Source organism: Sebastes umbrosus, chromosome 18, assembly GCF_015220745.1.
Source record: "Sebastes umbrosus isolate fSebUmb1 chromosome 18, fSebUmb1.pri, whole genome shotgun sequence".
Taxonomy (NCBI): domain Eukaryota; kingdom Metazoa; phylum Chordata; class Actinopteri; order Perciformes; family Sebastidae; genus Sebastes; species Sebastes umbrosus.
Window position 1 is genome coordinate 11,350,065 of NC_051286.1, and position 21,439 is coordinate 11,371,503.

The 21,439-nt window shown below is 40.0% G+C and overlaps 2 protein-coding genes and 1 long non-coding RNA gene across 4 annotated transcripts in view; all 3 read left to right on the forward strand.

Annotated features, from left to right (window-relative positions):
- The window catches only part of afg1lb (AFG1 like ATPase b), a 31,511-nt gene extending 28,240 nt beyond the window's left edge, over positions 1-3,271 (forward strand). Inside the window, exons 11-13 of the mRNA XM_037750032.1 lie at positions 219-359; positions 1,327-1,434; positions 2,255-3,271. Coding sequence (XP_037605960.1) covers positions 219-359; positions 1,327-1,434; positions 2,255-2,401 — 396 coding nt within the window. The 3' untranslated portion in view covers positions 2,402-3,271. The remainder of the gene's footprint in view (positions 1-218; positions 360-1,326; positions 1,435-2,254) is intronic.
- Positions 3,272-8,419: 5,148 nt separating this feature from the next.
- Positions 8,420-21,439, forward strand: part of foxo3b (forkhead box O3b) — a 53,267-nt gene continuing 40,247 nt past the window's right edge. Inside the window, exons 1-2 of one of the 2 annotated variants that reach the window (XM_037750023.1) lie at positions 8,420-8,771; positions 9,352-10,069. In XM_037750023.1, the coding sequence (XP_037605951.1) occupies positions 9,518-10,069 (552 nt within the window). In that variant the 5' untranslated portion in view covers positions 8,420-8,771; positions 9,352-9,517. Of the gene's footprint in view, positions 8,772-9,119; positions 9,249-9,351; positions 10,070-21,439 lie in introns of those variants that run through there. The other variant, XM_037750024.1, reaches the window with a different exon arrangement.
- LOC119476650 lies at positions 10,142-10,618 on the forward strand. Its single transcript, XR_005204056.1, has 2 exons — positions 10,142-10,391; positions 10,518-10,618. It is a non-coding gene; the product is annotated as an uncharacterized LOC119476650 (long non-coding RNA).

Sequence of the window (21,439 nt, forward strand, 5' to 3'; positions counted from 1 at the left end):
TGGCAAAGAACCAAGGACAGGGACTGAACATCAGCCTGAGCCTTTTGACAAGTTGGCAGTTTTTCAGGCCGAACATACAGACTGCAACATCCGTAGTGTGTGTGTGTGTGTGTGTGTGTTTACAAGGCTGCTGTGCTACACTGAAACTATCTCCTCTCAGCATTGTGATGTGCTGCTGTAGTGTAGAAGCTCATGTAACCTGCTCACTTGTTTTCCAGCCTCTGGGTGCCAGCGACTACCTGGAAATGGCACGGCTCTTTGACACCGTATTCATTCGCCACGTTCCTGTGCTGACGCTGACCCTGAAGGACCAGGCCAGACGCTTCACCACCCTCATAGACAACTTCTACGACAACAAGGTGCTCCGTCTGTTTGACAAACTAGAATTGGGCTGAAAAATAGACAAATAAACCATCATATCACATGTGCATCAATGCTTAAAGGTTTGAAGTTTAAGAAAGTGGTGTAGCTTATTTCTGTTCTGTACAATAAGTGGACATAGTCACCGTGATGTCATCCATTGGTTTGTGGACTACAATTTTGAAGCCTCAAGTCTGACATTTTGGCTGTTGCCGTCTTGTTTTTTTGCAACCAGAAGTGACACGAAAGGGTGCGCTAAGTTTTACTTTCACGTAACAATCAGCTGATCGTTCATATCCCGTGTTCACAACGTTAATTTTCATTTTCACTTTACAAACGTAGTAGTTTTAAGCCCAACCATGTATTTCTTTCCTAAACCTAACTAAGTTGTTTAGTTGCCTGAACCTAAAGTGACATCAAGGGGCGTGACAAAGCGGCAATATGTGACATGTTAGGATAAGAACATGTTGAACCACAACGTGGCCAGTTTGCATCCGACTGGGAGCTTCTGATGCATGTCACTCCCTCACATCTCTTTACTGTTGATTATATAATAAAGGTCTACAATGCCCTTCAAAAAAACAAAAATAAGTGCTTGATGACAGAAGTGACTAATGAAATTGAAATGGTAAATCACTACACTATTTGCTTCTGCAAAATGTAATATTACTGTATTATATTACCACTGCATTCAATACAGTTTTAAGCTGAGTGCCAACCTCATATTGGCTCACTTCCCATGAACTGTAATTTTATCAATCAATTTGTTATCGTGTCAAAGAGGAAATTTGAAGAAAAAAAAGTCAATATGCTCTTAAATCTTGTCATGGATGCAATAAAACACCTCAAATTCATTAGAAATATAAGGATTGTCATTTTAAGGAGGTAATGAATGAATGGCTAACTGCTCTTATTTAATATTGATTACTTAATCATTAATAATATATTATTGCCTCTGTGTCGCAGGTGAGAGTGGTGTTGCTGGCGGATTCTCCATTAGACCGGCTGTTCGTCCACACTGGAGGGGACGATGAGCGAGACAGACAGCTGCTGGACGACCTGGGCCTCAGCGGGGTAAAACTACATCATGACAACCAACATAGATGCTGTTCCCAAAATCTAAATAATTGTAAAAATCACAGATTTCTCTTTAAGTGACAGCTCAGTTCACCTCATAGTGGGCTGCACTTCAAATCAGTTGGTTGATTATTAGTTTATTAGTGTGTGAATAACAAACATATTAAAGGGGCTTCGCAGAATTACAATAACATGATCATGAACAGGTCTTCAGCAGCATATGGTGATTAATATTTGATGTAAACATTACATAAGCTTACTGATTATGTACATATCATGTGACTATGTTACTTAATTTATGTCAATATGTCATTTGATTTTTTTTGACTTGATAACTGACATTGTACATCATTGTTGAGGTGATGAAAAGTGAGTGTTCGGGAAGTTTTTCTTCACAGATGGGATTTTTTTTTGCTGCTTTTGACGTTTTATTTTATTATTTTACGTTTTCAGGAGAGTTTCACTGAGACTATGTGAGTGTATTTACTGAAAAAGAGGGTCTTGCTCTCACACAGATATCCAGGAATCAAACAGGCAGCCTTCTGCAGCCTTAATCCCAAATTTTCTCTACAAAGAATCACACAAAAGCACATCTTGTGTTTACCAGAGATGTGCTCATCAGTTTCTTAGAACTAAGTCATACAGCATGAAAAAAAGCATAAAAAACGACCAACAGATTAAAGAAATCTCAGTCGACTAAGACCAAAACGACTGATTAATCGACTAAGAGGGGACAGCCCTACCCAAATTGGTTTCAATTTAAATTTGATTTGAGTGTGTATCAGCTGCTAACCCTGGTGTCGGCTCCTCTCTTCAGGATGCGGCGGAGCGCCTGACTCTGTTCACAGCCAAGGAAGAGATCTTTGCCTTCAAGAGGACCGTCTCCAGACTGATGGAGATGCAAACAGAGTCATACTGGATGAAGGGAGATCGCAGTCACAGCAAGAAACACGAGAACACCTAACATCCACTGCTGACCGCCTGATAATCATAGTTACCTCCAGACAACACAGTACCTCACTAACTACTACACAAGAGAAAATCCTGTTTAGCAGAAATATAAAAGGCCCCAATACATCCAAGAAAGACCTGTAAATATATAACAAAACTAGATACCTGTTATCTTATGCCTGTGTGTTACATCGTTGTACTGTTTCTGAGAGGTGTGCTCTCTCCCCCTTGTGGACTATTTATTCTAAAGAGGATGGAAACCTCTCCAACATGTGTGAACCACAAGGATAACAGGTGCTCACTTCAGAGAGAGGAAGTGTCCCTCAGAGTAGCTGGCTACCGCCCTCTAGTGGGCAAAAGTGAAAAGGGGTTAAATATTCTTAAGCGCTTCCTGTTTTTATGAAACAATATCAGTCTCTGTGCAGTTTCATAATTACATCTTAGCTGTATAACACCTGGTATGAATTTAAAAAGGGTAACACTTCCTTTTACAGGTCCGCAAATGTCATGGTAATGAGGTGATATTTAGCAAGTAACCTATTTGAAATTTCTTTGGAATTACGTCCAAATAACCCCAATACTTACCTCAAAATGTATCAAAAATTACTTTGTTTGGCTGTCTTGACTTGGGACTTGACTCTGGACTTATTATTATTTTCTATCTATTATAAACATTATTTATTAATTGTATTTCGCTATTTCCCAATAAGCAGTAATAAATAGCTGTTAATTTATTCAATGCATTTCCAGGAATAGAAAACAAAGTTAATTGATGTGCTTTATTTCCATGTCTGCTGATAAATAGATAATAATTAGCAAATTTGAAATGTCTTTAAAATCTCCTTGAATCATTACCTTAGCTACCAGGTTACATTTGTGTAGACAATAAGTCACACAATGGTGAGATTTGTACCTGATCAGAAGTGTCTTATATTAGTTTTGGTTTTCCACCTCCGATGAAGAGCAGCGCACAGCCGCTTCTCAAGCCTAAGGGCCCTATTTTAACCATTATATGCTATTTCAGCATATAATTATTAAATAATGTTTATAATAAAGTAATTTTTGATCAATTTTGAGGTAAATATTGGGGTAATTTGGCAGTAATTCCAAAGAAATTTCAAATAGGTTACTTGCTAATTATCACCTAATTACCATGAAATTTGCGGACCTGTAAAATGAAGTGCATGATATTAATCCAAGTTTTCATCTATGGAGCTCAGTAGCTGTTGGATTGGCATTGATGTATTGCAGGTCTGGATTCTTAATCAAGTAGAACTGGTCTTGATTTTGAATCGGACTTTACCAAAATGGTTTGACTAAAGTTGCTATTTCTAACACTGTACTACTTGGATACTGTCTTGTATTATCATAGGCAATAGCATGCACAACTGCAAGCTGCTAACTGCAGTAAAACACTTCAATATAATAAAAATAAATGAATGAAAAGGGGAGTTTGCATTCTTGAATCCAGATTTTCAGAAGATAAGATCAACCGTTAAATCTGATTTTGAAAAATGCACAAAAAGACACAAAAATAGTCCCATCAGGTGCAAAAATAGTTTATTTTAAGTGCAAAGGTGACAAAATGTCAAAGTGTCCTCTTGTTTTGACATTTGGTTTTTGCACATTGAGTTATATTCTTTTTGCATCTGAGGAGTCTCTTCTATTTTTTTTCTCTGCGATGGGACAAAAAAATAATACTGGAGCCATGAAAAAATATTTGAAATAGGTATATTGATTTCTGTAATGTATTTGTATGACTCTCGCTCCAAATTGATGTGCAAAACTAACATCTTGTCTTCAAAAAGACATTACATTACATTTAAACTGTAATATAATGGATGATGGGTAATCTCATTTTTGGAAGACAAACAATAAACATCTGTATTTTAGTTAATTAAAGGGCAGATAGATTTTTTTTCAGTCTGTGTTGTTGTGGAACTTCTTCCTGTGTGCCTGTAGGTGGCAGCAGAGGGCAACCCATTGCTACAGGGTTTGTTATTGCGTCCATACAAGGATGAGGTCATTCTAGTGCACCACTCCAGCCTGGACCAGCCCGCCCTGACAGCTACAGCCAGAACACCGAGTAGCACCTACACTATCCAAACCAAGTCTCTTATATAAGATACTGTGTTTGTACCAAGCAGCAAACGTACAAAAACACAAGAGTAAACATAAAATCTCATTAGATTTAAAGGACAGTGAATGGCTCAGTGTGTGTGCAGGTGTGTGCACGGATGCACGCAACATGACGTGTATCATTAAAAAGCGCTTGAGTCGATAGCAAGGCCCCAAGTCTATCCATCTATCCCACCATAATTCTCAATTAAAGAAAAATCAATCACGCCTTATGCCGAGGCCCCTAATCCAATCAGAGCATTATGCTGTTTGGGGGAAACATCAGAAGCAAACAGAGATGGCCGCCGCGCTTTGTGATTGTCTTAATTGGATGATTCACGCTGGCTTAGAGGGGTGGTCGCAGTCTGCATCCTCTCTGGACCACAGTCTTGATACCCCCATGCTGATGAGATGGGAAACAGTTCACCTTTTGTCTCATTCTTGTTGTCTTGTCAGTCAAAATGGGAACAAAAATGGATAAAAATAGGAACATTATGACTTCTGCTTTTACATTCAATTTAGCCTTTTGGATAAATCACAAGATGTCCTAAAATGTGAGGTCAATTTTGAGTCATAAGGTTGTAAAACTTTGAGGTTAGAACGTCTGGTAGACATGGATGATATCAAGTTTTAAGAGAACACGGTCACAGTACCAGTATGTTGAATACTTGAATTGAACTCTTATGTTACTTTGCTCCAACCTGAAAGAGGTTATAAAGTGTTGGGTTGAATGTGTCCTAAGAAAAAGAAGAATAATGGTTTCGGGGTAGCGCGTGTTTGATTGTGTGCATGAATGTGTCCTTGTGTAACACTATTGTGGCCCTCAGAGGGGCAACTAGGGTGAGCTGTCTTATCTTGGTGCAGAATGAATTGGCCAAATGCCAGAGATACTGCGGCGGGGTATCGAGGGGACACACGTCTGATACTTATTTCGTTCCACATGCCGACACGTGTTGACACTTTGTCAGGACAGCTGGAAAATACATATATCAGGTTACTATTCTAAATGTGCAGGTGCATGCATATATGTACCCAGATGGAAAAGCAAATGAAAGTTAAACCTAAAAACAGTCTACGGCGTGCAGAAAAATAAAGGTGTGTTCAATGGGATGCACTCTATAATCAAATGCTGGTGCTCAAGAAGAAAAGAGGTTGAAATCTTTAAAAAGAAAACCAAAAAATGTACTTCAGGCAGTCCAATGTACAGAGGCAGGAGCAATGCAGTATTTCTTTAAAGCTATTATTAGGTAAATGGTTTGGTCATGAGATGGTTTCAACATGTGCAGGTCATCTAAACGATAAAAAGGAAACTAAACAAATTCAATGTTTTACTGAATGATCACCAATGGCGAAATATAAAATAATCTTTAAATGTACTATAAGAATGCACTGAAGTCAGATATTCTAAAGGTTTAGCATGATATAAAGTCATTTAAAGATGAAAAATTTGATACAGTATTTCTGCGCACACACACACAAACACACACTCTAACAACAACCTAACCTCCCTCTGTACATCCAGTGAGCGGTTAACTCTATAGTTCTCTGCAGGAGCCAAATTGCTGCATCAGGTATTCTCTTTGATGCAAAGGGAACAAAAAACATCACACAATATGTGGTACGTGTACCGACTATCTGCCTGTAATCCTGTACAGTACAGACCACAGACTGCTGCTGTGTGTGTGTGTGTGTGTGTGTGTGTGTGCTGTACCAATCTGCCTGGTTAAATGTGTGTCAATGAACACAGTTGAACAATAATGTCCGACCTTTTAGAGGGCATGTATGTCAGCTTGGTATATAGTGTGATGAAGAACCCCCACCCCTAAAAAACACAGACATAAGAGTAATATATTGTATATTTAGTGTTTTAGCAGGGAATAAATATGATATCCTAAAATAATAGTATATACTTGTGATGTCAAATCCAAAATAAAATATGCATTCATGCACCACATGCACGGAATGAATCCGTGTAGTAATACTGAAATGATATCTTGTTATGGTCAGCTGTGAACGCGCATTCCTGCACAGAACAGGCGAGTACGCGCAGCTGGACGCGCACCTTGCAAGGCAGGCAGCCCTGCAAACAAAGAAGACGAGGCTGTTTTGATTCAGAGGAGGAGGAGGAAGAAGAGGAGGAAGAGGAAGAGGAGGATGGGGGAGGTCCAGAGCATCACTTACAGGAGGACGGAGGACCATCTAGGATTTCTCCCCTTATCTCTGGCTAATAAACCGGATGACGTCATACTCAGAAAGGGGGCGTGGTCTGATCGCTGTGACAGGCGTGATTGACAACCTGATGAGCTCATTAAAGGCACAATCAACCTTTATAATGAAGCACCATGACAGTGATGTGAATTAAAAAATAAATAAATGAATGTTAGAGTACGTGATTATTATTACTATTAGGTATGGGTTTAGGATTAGATCTGCAACATCTATCCCTATTACCTATTAAATCCCTTCTAAATGTATATATATATATACATATATACATATATATATGTATATATGTATATATATATATATTCTAAGAAAAGTGCTATACAATAAATAGTATTATTATATTATTATTATTATTATTATTATTATTATTGTTGTATTATTATTATTATGCTTATTATAATGATGGTGATGATGATGATTATATTATTATTATTATTATTATTATTATTATTATGTTTCAAATGTTATTGTAAAGCACCATCATGTAGGTAAAATATTAGGTCTGGGTTTAGGATAAGATCTGCAACATCTATCCCTATTCCTTATTAAATCCCTTCTAAAAAAATTACTTATATATATTGCTGAGGGAATTTATTTAATTGCAATTTATTTAATTGTATTTCTTGTTGTGAAGCACTTTGTAATGTTAAGAAACGTGCTATACAATAAATGGTATTATTATTATATTATTATTATTATTATTATTGTTATATTATTATGCTTATTATTATGATGGTGATGATGATGATTATATTATTATTATTATTATTATTATATAATGACATATAATGCTTCTTTTTATACATACATATACAAATACAAAGTACAAATTAAGTACAAATAGACCAAAATCACAAGTGATATTATAAAACACAGAGTAATACTGTATTGTAGTATTTGTCAGTAGGCTATCATCAACTTTGGATCGGGGAAACTGTGATAGACGTGTTTTTATTATTTTTCTGAATATTTATTGAATAATTGATAATAAAAAAAAACATATTAGTTACGGCGTTCATGTAAGTCCCCTTTACCAAATAAAAATATTAGCAGAAATCTAAAATAAAGCCCTAAACATCTATTTTTGATTTTTAAATGTTTTATTTACTCAGTTAACCGTTCTTTTATAATTTTTTTAAATTTGTATTTCTCAAAATTATGCTGCTTCAAAAGTCCCTAAACGCAGCCAAGAATTGTTTGTTTATTGTTTATTTGTTTTGCAAAATGTAAGGCTATAAAACATAACATAACAAAAAAATAATAATAATAATAATAATATAGGAAGAGGCAAAAAAAAACACTGGGCTTATCTGAAGCCTCCACCTATAGAGACAAGATTAATATAAAGAAATAATATGACTACATAATAGTGATAACAAAACAATTAGGACAAGATACATATATATAATAACAATACAGTAAATATATCAAAAAAGATAAGTGTGTGTGTTTGTGTGTTGCTTGGAAGTGTATGGTGTTAACCCATGTAACTATATTGTTCCTTCAGTTAGACTCCATCTCTTCTTCTATTATATTTCTGCAATTATATGTTAATAACATGTCAGGACGTGTCCACCAGCCTCCACCTGCACTCAACTCAACAGCTCCATCCTGTTGGACTGCAGTGTCTCTTTAAAAGGCGATCCCATGCACACAGGATCCAGGGGGCTGGATCTTCATCGACTTGCATGCGCGTGTCTGTACGTACGTAAGTGTGTGTATGTGTGTGTGAGTGTGTGTGTGTGTATGTGTGTAAGTAAGTGTGCAGCTCTGTGTGGAGAGCAGATCGAGATACAGTAGTAACCCGGAGTGAGTGAGGTGGCAGTCTTTATTCCACATCGACACTGACTGACTTTGCCCTGCATGCATACAATCCAATCTGTCTCCATAACGCAGAGCGCACTTGAGGAGTGGAAAGAGGAAAAGAAAAGATGGCATCTGGAAGTGGCCGTGGACAATCCGGGATCTAGTCTCTTCTGGGTGTTTTTTTTTAATATAATTTTTGGGACCACAGAGCACAAATTGACTGGCAGTGCAAGGTATTTGTATTTAAAAGTGTTGATTTTATTTCCCATAGAGAGAGAGAGAGATGATGAGCACTTTCTCCTCCTCAGCCATTTAATCTCCACAGTGTGGGTGGATTCAGATTCTTATTATTGCACCAGGACGTGGATCTTAATGTAGAGAGCTCCTATTGATGAAGCAAGTAGTGTTTTATTGTGAAGACACGCTCAGAGAATAGAATGTTATTGTATTTAAGAATCAGAATTTAGAATCAGAATCAGAATCAGAATGTTGTGTTTATTGCCAGGTGTAAGAGGTATACACTAGGAATTTGCTTTGGTTTTGTTTGGTGCAAGTTAAACAGTATAATAACAAAAGAATAGATTAAAAACGTTAGAATAAAATAAGAAAATTAAAAAAAAAAAAAAAATTCTGCCAATATACAAAATAAGCTATAAACATGATATAAACATGATAGGTGGTTTATTGTGGCTTCATTGACAGAAATATAGGTTAAACCTTCACACCCAGATGTTTGTATTGTATGTTAGGCTGTTGTTTTAGCTTGGATCCAACAGAATGTGTTATTTTATTCTGTCTTTATGTCCTCAACAGGCGTGAATAAGTAAGTTTCTGGTGGAGGAACTGTTCTGTGTTTGGGACTCTGCTGCTGGTGGAGAGGAATAGCAACAAAAGGACGGGAGCGCGCATTCATTCATGGGACGCGACTTTGACAGCTCCTCGTTTCTTGTCTTGTAAACTTTTTTTTATTATTTACCTCATGGCCGAGGCTCCGCTCCAAGACCTGGACCTGGACGTGGTCATCGACCCGGATTTCGAGCCCCAAAAGCGGCCACGTTCTTGCACCTGGCCGCTGCCGCGACCGGACTCCAACGCGGCGGAGGAGAAACCGGAGAGCAACGATATTATCCCCGAAGAGGAGGATGATGAAGACGATAACAACATCACCACTACGGCAAACGAGTCTGGGTTGTTGGCGACGGACGACCAGAGCTCCAGCAGCCCCGCCGCGGCCGATGGAGCTCTCTCCTCTCCCGGACAAGACAGCGGAGGCTCCCCGCACTCCGAGCACTCTCCGACGGCCACCTCTGGCGCTCTGACCCCCAGCGGCTTGGCTGCCCAGCAGACCCCGAGGAAAGCATCGTCTCGCCGCAACGCCTGGGGGAATCTCTCCTACGCAGACCTGATAACCAAAGCCATTGACAGCACACCGGACAAGAGACTGACACTGTCTCAAATATATGACTGGATGGTGAGATCCATCCCTTACTTCAAAGACAAAGGAGACAGCAACAGCTCTGCAGGATGGAAGGTAAGACTAGAATAGAATGGAATAGAAGGGAATATGGTAAATGGACTTGCATTTATATAGCAGCTTTTCTAGTCTTCCGACCACTCAAAGCGCTTTACACTACATGTCAGTATTCACCCATTCACACACACATTCACACACTGATGTCAGAGGCTACTGAGGTGCCAATTTTGCACATCAGGATCTAATCTAAATACTCACTTTACAATACATTGAGAGCACACCGGACAACCGGACACTGTCTCAAATATATGACTGGATGGTGAGATCCATCCCCTAGTTCAAAGACAAAGGAGACAGCAACAGCTCTGCAGGATGGAAGGTAAGAGTAGAATAGAATAGAATATGGTAAATGGTAAATGGACTTGCATTTATAGAGCGCTTTTCTAGTCTAAAACAACAAAAACATCAAATTAATTGTTGACTTATTCAAAACTTAACCATTCAGGGTTAATGAGTGGAGATCCAGACCCCCAGCATGGACACGAGCTTTGAGAGCACAGCAGAGGCCACTGAGTATTTCATCTCATAAAACATTGAAGACAAAAACAAAAACATCAAATTCATTGTTGACTTATTCAAACTTAAAGGGACTATTTGTAACTTTCAGAAATGCTTGTTAACAGCGACACCTGTGGCCGTTAAGTCAACGAAAGTCATCGTCGGGCTCTTGCGATTGTGCTCGCTCTAAATAGACATGAACGAGCATCGCTCAAAACAGTGAAGGCGACACATGTCAGCCCAAACCACACTAAATGGTAAATGGACTTGCATTTATATAGCGTCTTCTGACCACTCAAAGCACTTTACACTACACGTCAGTATTCACACATTCACACACACATTCATACACTGATGGCAGAGGCTACTAAGGTGCCAACTTTGCCCATCAGGATCTAAATACTCATTCACACAAATTTGGGGTTAAGTGTCTTGCTCAATCGACATGAGACCCGGAGTAGCCAGGGATCGAACCACCGACCTTCCGATTGGTGGACAACCTGCTCTTCCTCTCTGAGCCACAGCCGCCCGAATAGAAAGCTTTATTGTCATTGTATTAAATACAATGAGATTCACATTTTGACACTTCTGGTCATGTGCTTTAAAACAAATACTTGACAAGAACTAAAGGAGGCAGATTAAACATATAACAGGGTAAAACACACATAGTTATAAAGCAATATAAAAAAAACAAGGTAAAGTAGATGTAATAAATAAATATAAACAGAAGTGTTACACTTGAAGTGTAAAATATAAAAAATAGATGTAATGTAAACAGAGATAATTGCACTTGTACAATAGGTAGGGTAGATGTAATACATCAAATGTAAACAAAGTTGCACTTGAGGTGTATATTGCATCAAGGATATATTGCACAGATAGAGGTATTCACATTCAGTGTATTAATATTGCACAGATTTATTGTTTGTTCAGTGTCCGTATGGCACAGGGAAAGAAACTGAGTCGCCCCCTCTCTCTCTCTCTCTCTCTCACCCAGCCCCCTCCTTCCTCCATCAAAACAAAAACAAAAAAGCATGTGGCTTGTAAACCCACTGACGCACACACACACACTCATATTCACATTCACACGCACGCATTGATATACCAGCAGCGTTTTTTACGAGCGTCTATTTGGGAAAGTCTGGCTCCCATTATAGGCTACCTCTCATTATCATTCTAATGGAAATTACACATCAGTCTGAAAACCAAGAGCAAATGAGAAAAAGAATCACATCAGGGAGGCATTTAAGATCATTAATCTCTTCAAGCAGCGTGGGGTTCTGTGACCTACACATAATTATCTCATAAATTGTCCAAAAATGGGACGTCTTGCACTTAATCCCAGACATTTAATAGACAAATAAGGTTGTGTTTTGATTTAAATTTCATCAAATGCGTGTCCTTTTTGTCTTTTTGTCTTTTTTTTTAAATTCTGATGTGCATAATATTCCTCTGAGGCCACAGTCACAGTCACATGGCTGGAATTAGAGCAAACAGAAACGTTGTAACCGGTTTGTCTGGAAACACAGCCGCCTATTTTGAGTGATGCAACCCGCGTTTAAGACGCTCAGGGAATGATACAATTACATAAGACAGTTTACTGAACAGCAGCTAATCCATTAATAGGACAAGGAGCTGCATGTAAACAAAAGATTTAACGTGCTGTGTGTGTGTTAAAGTGTGAATCCTGAGAAGACCTCTGCTTAAAAACATAAACAGTAAAAAATAAAACATGTGGTGCACTCACAGTAGTCTTTTGAGGTGGTGAATAGTGAGATTATAGTCACATTGTGTTTTTGCTTTTATATTTAGATGCTCCATCTTGTTACTGTATCCACATTGTTATGTAAACCTTGGCAGGGATCTGTCCCTTGGGTCAGGTAGGCAACTGCCAAGGTTGCTGATCCTCCTGCCATGGGAGGATTACATAACTACTGGTGAGTTTAGGTGCACTGTTGAGGTTAAAGCTCTTTTTTTTAAAGGCAGCTATGGTCACCCCCATAAGACATATGGGACGCGTGAAAACAGACAGGGATGGAGGGAGGCGCAGAAGGTCAGAGAGCAGAGATTAACACCCATCAGAGGCTGAGGGACCAGTCCCGCGGGGCGTGGAGCCTATAGGCCATATTTTGTCAGGGCTTCTCAAGTTTTGCTATGCGATACGCTTCAGTGGAGAGCAAAGAGGGAGGTTGTGTGTGTGTGTGTGTAGTCCCACCAAGTCAAGGCCGGGTTCACCGTCACCATGCAGGGGCTGTTACTCCTGGAATTTCGGGCATGAGGGCCAGGCTGTCGGTGGTTTAGTGTTACGCACGGTCTGTCAATAAATCTCGGCTGCAGCGCACAGCCTTTTTTTAGTTTTCTCACAAGAGACTCTTTTCATTACAGACTCTTCAACTACATATAGTAGGAGTGAGGAAAAAATTGATTCACCTATGTATCGTGATTTTTTTTGGTACAATTTTGAAATCGATTTTTTAATGTCAGAATCGATATATTTGCTTTATTTGAGGATATGCGGAGGTAGAAGTAAGTTACTTCTTTTATTGTTGTAGTCTGAGTAACCTGACGTCACATCCGTTCCGTATCCGTCAACAAAAACAAACCGCAGTCGGCCGTAGCTAGCCGCAACAAGAAAGTACAAAACGGCGGAGGGTCTGCGTGGAAACGACCTGCACCCTCCCATTTTTAATTCAACACTACACATACAGTAAAGTATGGAAACACTTTGGGTTTCACACATTGCCAGGAAAAGCAGAGATAGACATCAAGGCTAAAGCTGCATGCTAACTCTGTCATGGACAGGAAACGTTATTGTATTGCGGTAATGTGCGGTCGAGCCGGCCGTCACTCGCATCTCCGTGGTCAAATCGGCTGACGCTACGACTGTAGAGCACCCACATACTGACATTTATGTTAAATGCATTCAAACGGCTCCAATGGAGCTGACCATGGATGTATAAAGAGAACGCAGCTTACGGTAAGAGCTAGCGACGGACTTGGTAAAGTTAGTGGAAGTATACACGTGTGACTATGTCCGGTTTTCAAAATAAGATGTCAACAAAGGGAACTGTTTATACAAAATACATATATGGAAATATGATTGATTGGATTATATTCTTTGATTTTTGGATTGTTGGAAAAAAAATTAACAAATAATGCCTGACAATGACTGATATATTTAACTTCAGGACTTCTCTGACTAAGTACATGCTGAAAATCAAACATTTTACTGTATCAATTTAGATATTTTCCAAAGTAAAAGTCCCTAGAAGTGTATGATTCAACTTTTTCCCATGGTCTAGTGTTAAAAAAGTTAACAAAATCGTAAAATCGAATTGTAATACTTAAAAATCTCAATACATATCGAACGGCAAGTATCATGATAGTATCGAATCGGGAGATAGGTGTATCGTCCCAGCCCTAATAGTATCACAAATTAGTAAGCACATTTACAGAGAGTTTTCCTTACGATGACAGATCTCTGCAAACTGCCGAGCCGGTTAATCAGCATGAAGGCCCGAGCATGTCACGAGCCGCAGGTTTTAGTAAAAACACAACAACATGAAACCAAAGACAGGCTGCAGAGCCAGGTGTTCAGAGGACAACCTCCGTACGGCCACTTTTTCAGAGCCCCTTCACTCTCCATTTCACTCTCAGAGACTCTTAGGTTTCACCTCCACACAGAGCCGGGTCTGAACACCTACAGTTTCATGCAGCCAGGGCACCTTTGTTGAGGAGATTTGCTGAGCAAATCCTAGTAATCCCCCTGGGTTTCTCTCCCAGGTTCCCACTTACGTCATTCTATTTCATATCTCTGCCAGTTAACCATTAGCCCCGGTAAAAGTAGGCTAAGACAGACAAGCACAACACTAGGAAATCTTTTATCACCTTAGATTGTCTTTAACCAAGACAAGCCACTGCACAAGCTTTTAATAGGAACACAATGTTTGGTCATTAACTTGTTCTTCTTACACAGTGAAGAACTCCGCACACACTATGTCAATAATGATTTAACCTTGATTTTAGTTTCCGTATGTTCCAGTGTCAAAATGCTATTTTCCCAAGCTCTTCTAAAAGCATTTTCCCACGTGACTTGACGTAGGTTTCTGCATGATGATAATATGCAATAACACAAACAAACTAACCGATTGATACAGTAGTAGACCAGCAACTCCTGTGTTCTGCGAGGTAAAATTATGGGGTCTGGTAAGGCCGCGATATAACAGCTTCATTTCCCCATCGGAAAAAGCTGTCTGATGGCGAGGTAAAGCTGGGAAAATATTCTAAATATAGCGTACACTTAAATATTGATATTTTTTTTTAGGTGGCTAAAATACGTTTTTCTGCTGCTCCAGTCCACAGCCGCTTTACCTCGCCATCAGACAACCCTTTCTGACGGGGAACTTAAGCTGCTACATCGCTCTCTTCAAAGCCACCAGACTACATTCACAAAAGCAGTAATTTTACCTTGCAGAACACGGGAGTATACATACAACCCCACTTCTACAATCCAAACTAAACCTTTCAGTTATTTCCAAACATAGCACAGCTAACTTCAACTCAGCCAGTGTTAGCTTTCACATTATTCATAACCTTAATGATTACCTTCGATTAGCTTACTTTGGTAAACTACGTCACTGCTTTTTGCAACGGCTGAGAGGGCGTTTCCATTTGAAAAAAGAACAGAACGCAGATGGACCTGCCCTTTATAATGTTTTTTGAGGGCTAGATATCGAACCTCAGTGCTGTCATCTGGCATCCAATGTCTGCTCATATTCATAATCATGTTAATTTATGCTTTGATCAGATAGTTCCAGACTCAAAATGTTGCCAATTTTAGTCATATTATATTAAGGCACTTCTGTCGAAATATTTAAAATACTACCGAGCCAGCTGTAGTCTTTTCCTTAATACACTCTGAATTATATCGGTCACGATAAACAAAATCAAATCAAAATCTTTCTTGAATGTTGTTAAGAGTTTGTCAGCTTAAGTGTAAAGTGATCAGTCTATTTTAACACCACACGTTGTACCAACACAGCCTGTGTTGGGGTTTTCCAGCAGGAGTCTGGTCATGGAGGGGCAGGTCTGGTTCAGAGCTGCTGAAATGTGTGTTAAGAGAAGCTTTGGTATGGCGGGGGAGTGACGGGCTGCATCTCAAAATAGCACCTGTAAACACGCCTGTAACAGTCCGAGTGTGTGTGTGTGTGTGTGTGTGTGTGTGTGTGTGTCTTTCACCCGTGTGTCTTTGCATAATCGAAAGATTAGTGAACCTGTGTGTATTTGTGTGCGCAGCCAGGTGTGTTTGTGTGTGTGTGTGTACATTTTTCTGACTGCAGTTGAACTTTGTGCTCTAGTGTTACTTAACCCTGCAGTAACAGGCTCCCTGTTTCCAGCAGCTGCCCATCACAAGCCGAGACCTGGTTATGTCACAGTGACACACTCCACATAAACACACACACGCTCACATGTCTGATATTCTCATTTAAGGTTATGACTTTTTAACGGCCGTACATTCACTCACATTCACGGTACATACAGTTCTTTCTACCTCAGATAAAGTTGACCGTTCAAGTTTTGAAACCTGCTATACATTCCCGGACAGACAGACATGCTCAGACATATACCGTGCACTCACCCGGTCATGTTCAGGCTTATCACCAGGGTTCATGACAGTGAGCTTCTGCTGCAGGTCTTAATATATACATGAGTCTGACATGAGTTTAACTCATTAGAATTCATCCATGAGATTACTTTAATCTTTAGTAGGGCTGTGCAATTAATCAAATTTAAATTACAATTACGGCTTCCAACGATTATGAAAACAAGATCATTTACATAAAAAGATTATTGTGCCACATTCCGTTTTGCAATGATGCTCTCTTGTTTTGTAAATTTGTAAAGCTTTTGACCTGCTTGGCGGGTCAGGGACGGATGCTCAGTGGGGGAGAATCCCCTTGTGGGAAGGGACGAAGCTCCCTGTTCCAGGCACAACTGTCAACCGGGACTGACTGTCCTCAGTGCGGCGCTGAGTTTTTTTGCTGCGTCCACGGCATTCATGGAACCAATGTGTTTATGATTAAATTGTTTACCAGAGCACAAAGTTCTTCATAGATCTAGCCTCTTCATTTTGCTCTCAAAGAGCACAAATCGTGATTATGAATGTTGAGAAACTACCAAGAGTACGCTAGATTTAAATTATCCAATTATACATCCAATTATCCAACCAAGAAACTTTTTTCCAATGAAAGTAGCTAGCAGCACTAGCTCCTAAATCTAGTGAGAAAGTCGCCAAGTCGACAACAACACTGACAGTCCGTCACTTCAGGCCTCCCTCCAAAGCCACTCCCCCAAAATTATCATTCTGAATGTAAACAACGAGCATGGCTATTGTTAGTACTCACAGCTGTCAAGCCATCAGCTTGTGAAAGACTCCTGTGACGCACAATGAGTGCAAGGACAGAGTGCGCACTGGCAGGTAGCCCGTCCAATCATCGGCCCGAATGTAATGACTGGCTTATTACAGTCCTGCGACATACCTCATTTTTTTTTTTTGTCAGAGCATTTAATTCATTGATTGCTGTCGGGATGTATTGAGAATTTCAACAAATATAAGAAAAAAAGTTTTTAAAGAAGATCACCAACTCTAGCTTTCCCTTATGAACATGAAGTTGTTGTTTAACATGTTTATATTAGTCATTATGTCTTTGTTTATTGATGATTATTTGCAGGTACTTCATGTGCAGCTCAACCCACAAACCAGTGAGTCATGACCACAAGTGTTAAACACACCTTTTCTAATTTGATCTGTCACTATACAAAGAGACTAGAGGTTTATCTATGGCACAACCATCACACACACAGATACATACACAGAGGCTACCGCGCTACTCTCCGCACTTTCCCCCCCATCAGACTTTGTCTGGAGGCGTATGGAAAACAGGCCCCCATAAGCCCGCCGGGCGTGTTGATTATCATTTTAATGGCCTAGCACGCTGAAAGTGTTGATTCTTTGGGGCTGAAATTATTTATTGTTCCCATCAGAGCAGGACGGGGTTGACAAAAGAGAAAGGAAAAGAAAACATTCATCCTTTCATTGGCTGTCCATCAACGGGGTGAGCTTTATGTGTGATAAGATCCTGGTGTCAGCCATGAATATCCCTGCGAGACATGGCTACTATAGTGGCTGGAATTCAAACGCATTATCTGAGGTCTACATAAGATGACTGGCTAGTGAGGAAATTCTTATAATACTGAAGAAAAAACTAAAAGTATATAAACTGGGGGAAAAGGGGCTGTTTGTGTGAATTTGTGTGCACTCAGGTACTTCGAACACAATCAGGAGGCCCCTAAGATGGAGCTGGCACTTCGCCAAGCTGAAGGAACTGAAGCAAAAAGGCAATAAAAAGGGGAGTGAAGGGTTTCGGGGGGGGCGTGAAGACAGTAGAAGGAGGAGAAGAGAGGGGGAGCTGAGGGAGTAAATTAACAAGCTTTGCTCTAAATTGGTGTATTACAACTGCCCTCTGGCTGTGATTCCCAATGGAGGGGTTTGTGGGTGTGTGAGGCTAAAGGGGGCGATGGGTTATGGGAACACACCAGCTCCAAGTCTGAATCACCCGGAGTAGTCAACCTCTGTGTGGAGGAAGACCCCCGGGCTCTGTTCTACTTCCATTTGCAATCAATGAACACATATTTTCTTTAGATGCCTGAGGAGTTTCGCTGCATCAAGATTTTACATCTGAAAATCACCCCATATGGCCAAAAGTGTGCAGACACCCGAACGTTGCACCCATGTGTGATTGTTGAGCATTTCCTTCCGAAACATTAATGTTTGACTACAACAGCCTCCACTCTTCTTTGAAGGCTTTCCACAAGATTTTGATCTTGATTTGATTTTTTACATTGATTAAAACAGAACCATGCTAACAACGGTCCGTTTTTAAAGGGTTAAAGGCTCCTCTCTTTTTTTGTCTTTGTATCCCTTTATCTCCTCTGTCTGTTTTTCACTATCTTAGTGTCTCTCCCTATATTTGCGTGTGAAAATGGACACATAACCATCATAATAATAATCATGTAATAATTTAGTTCAGGCGTTGAAACTTGCAGACATACGGTAATCTAGTTGACTATTTAGTTTCGGAGTCTCCGGTGTGTATTTGTGTCTGCAAGAAAGAAAGAAAGAAAGAAAGAAAGAAGCAGATTTGTGTCTCTCTCGTTGCTTTTCCAAGCATTTTCTGCATCCTCACCCTCCCAACCATGTCACACTCCGCACGATCTGTTCTCCTCAAAGACACTTCTCAATTATTCAATGCGCTTGGGATGAATTCAGATCACTGTATTAATTTTTAAGAGCCTGTTCTTGGCTAAAGGCTAACCCTCTTTCATCGCTCTAACTCCTCTTTTTCACTCCAGTCTCTCTCTCTCTCACACCATCCCTCATTATTTTCCTGCCAGCTCCCTCATTTGTCTGCATGTAAAACACTGTGGTGAGCAAAAACAAGCCGTCCCCCTGTAGCCTGCCGCTGCTCCTCTGAAGCACAACTCTTGAAATCTGTTGTGGGCTCTAATGAATGGAGATAAATCTTGGGCCTCTGCTCTTGTTACACTCCACACTCCCTTGATTCCTTCTAGTCTTTTTGTGGCCATCATGGTAACACTGCAGCACTTGAGACATTACGGCCACACTGTTGTTGTTGTCGCTGTGAAAATGTGCAGATTGTAAAATAAATGAATAGCCTTAAAACCTCGATGTGGCCCAGCTGGGCTGAGCTGTTTGCGGAAATCCCAGAGTTCGAGACAGATTTTAGAAATGACTTGCTCTACGTGATGATGAGAGTTAAGTGCAGACGGGTCACAGGATTTATATGTTGTGTGTTTTGTGTGCGCCTGAATGTGCTGAACAGACACACAGCAAAAGAGAAACCAGCTGCCTGCACATGCCCAGTCCCTGATAGCATCTAAAACACAAACACTTGTGTCTCACACACTGATTACATGCTAAAGATGGGGGCTGGATTTCAACTGGCATTTTGCCTCATGTACAGTAAGTGTATGTTCTAGAAGAACATACAGTAACTTAAAGGAATAGTTAACATTTTTTAGAATCTTTGCTTTCTTGCCGAGAGTTGAATGAGAAGATTAACACCACTCATGTTTGTATGGTCAATATGAAGCTACAGCCAGGAGATGATTCGCTTTTCTTAGCTTAGTTTAGCACAAAGCCTGGAAACAGGTCTGTTCAAAGGCAGGTGCCCTTTGTAAAACCACAACATGTTGATTTTGTTACATTTGGACAGAGGTGAGCTAGCTGTTTCCCATCTGTTTCCAGTCTTTATGATAGGCTAAGTTAAGTGACTGCTGGCTGTAGTTTCATATTTACTGTTAACTAAATATAGTACAACTTGTGTATTTTAAGGCAGCAGTAGGGAAGCATATTAGTTACTTTATTAGTCACTGTGCTTCCGTTCACATCCTGTGTTACGCCAAATTCACACCAGAGCAACGGCAAAGTGCGGCCCACGGCGAGCTGCCATGCAATGTCTATGAAAAGCTGCATTGGCTGCTCCCGAACTCAGTGAGTTGTGGCCGTTTGATTCTGCGGTGAAATGCGGCTAAACTAAAGCTGTGAAAAGTTGAACTTTTAGCAGCTAGGTGTGGCCAGAGAGGATCCTAAGCCAATCAGTAAACGGAGTCCTGTGATTCCTGTGACATGCTGTTGATGTTACAAAACACATGAACACACCTACTGGCCACAGAAAAATGTTATTATTGCAGCGAGCTGCACTTCGCCGTTGCCTGATGTGAATTTGACATTAGTAAGCAAAAAAAAATGTGCATTTTGTAATATTCAGTTTATTAGTGATAGTGACCCTGACCGGTTATGCTGATGCTGTAATTTTCTGCAGCCCGAATGATAACAAATCATAAATGGAATTTTCCCAGATTAAGTTAAACTTGTTCATTACAGTACAAAACTACAGCAAAATGCTCATGTTTCAGTATCTTTCCAGAGCCTGTTCAATCACCAACATTTCTGATCCTGCTATCAAAGCACCCTCACACTGCAAAACAATTGCTCAGTAATTTATAGAACATCAGATTACACTGATCTTTTCCAACTGTTGGTGCATGAAACTAGTGTTCGAGCTTGATAACTGCAGCAAAATACACAGCTGAAGTCGCAAGAATTCACCAGGAGCTGGTGACTGGAAATACTGGTAGGTAGGCAAGAAATAATGCATTGTAATTCCCTGGAAACACAAAACAAAAAGGGGATAAGGAGGAAGTAGATCTCTTTTTAACATCGAGGACAAACACACAACACACCAGCTCAGATCAGAGAACTATGGTGGTTTGTCCAGTCATTAGAGACCAGTCTTTAACTGGAGCTCCAGGGCTAATCCTCACGGCTCTAGGCTTACTATCCTGTAGTTGACCCTGACCTTTGACCTCTCTGGAGAAAGGTCAAGCCAAGAACAATTTTCTCTAGCAGGATCAATAAACTACAAGGCGCAGAAATGTTTTAGTGATGTCAGAGAGAATACATAAAGACCAGTCTGACTGGAAAATTGTGCAACGGACACGTCGCTCCAAGACATACTGTCAACTTCAAAGAGACCTGCAATTACACGTCGTCCTTAGCCCAGTTTGCTTTGTCTAAATGTCTCTGCAAATACACATATGCAAAACAAAAGTGCTCATATGGCAAAAGAAAACATAACTTCTGAACACAGTGTTCCACTCTCACATGTGTACTACCATAAGGTAGTTTTGTTGCGTAAATATAACCAAGTCGACCTTTTCCTAAACCTAAGTGGTTTTATTTTGAAAAGACTGGAGTGGAAATTGTCACATGTTGCTGGACATACG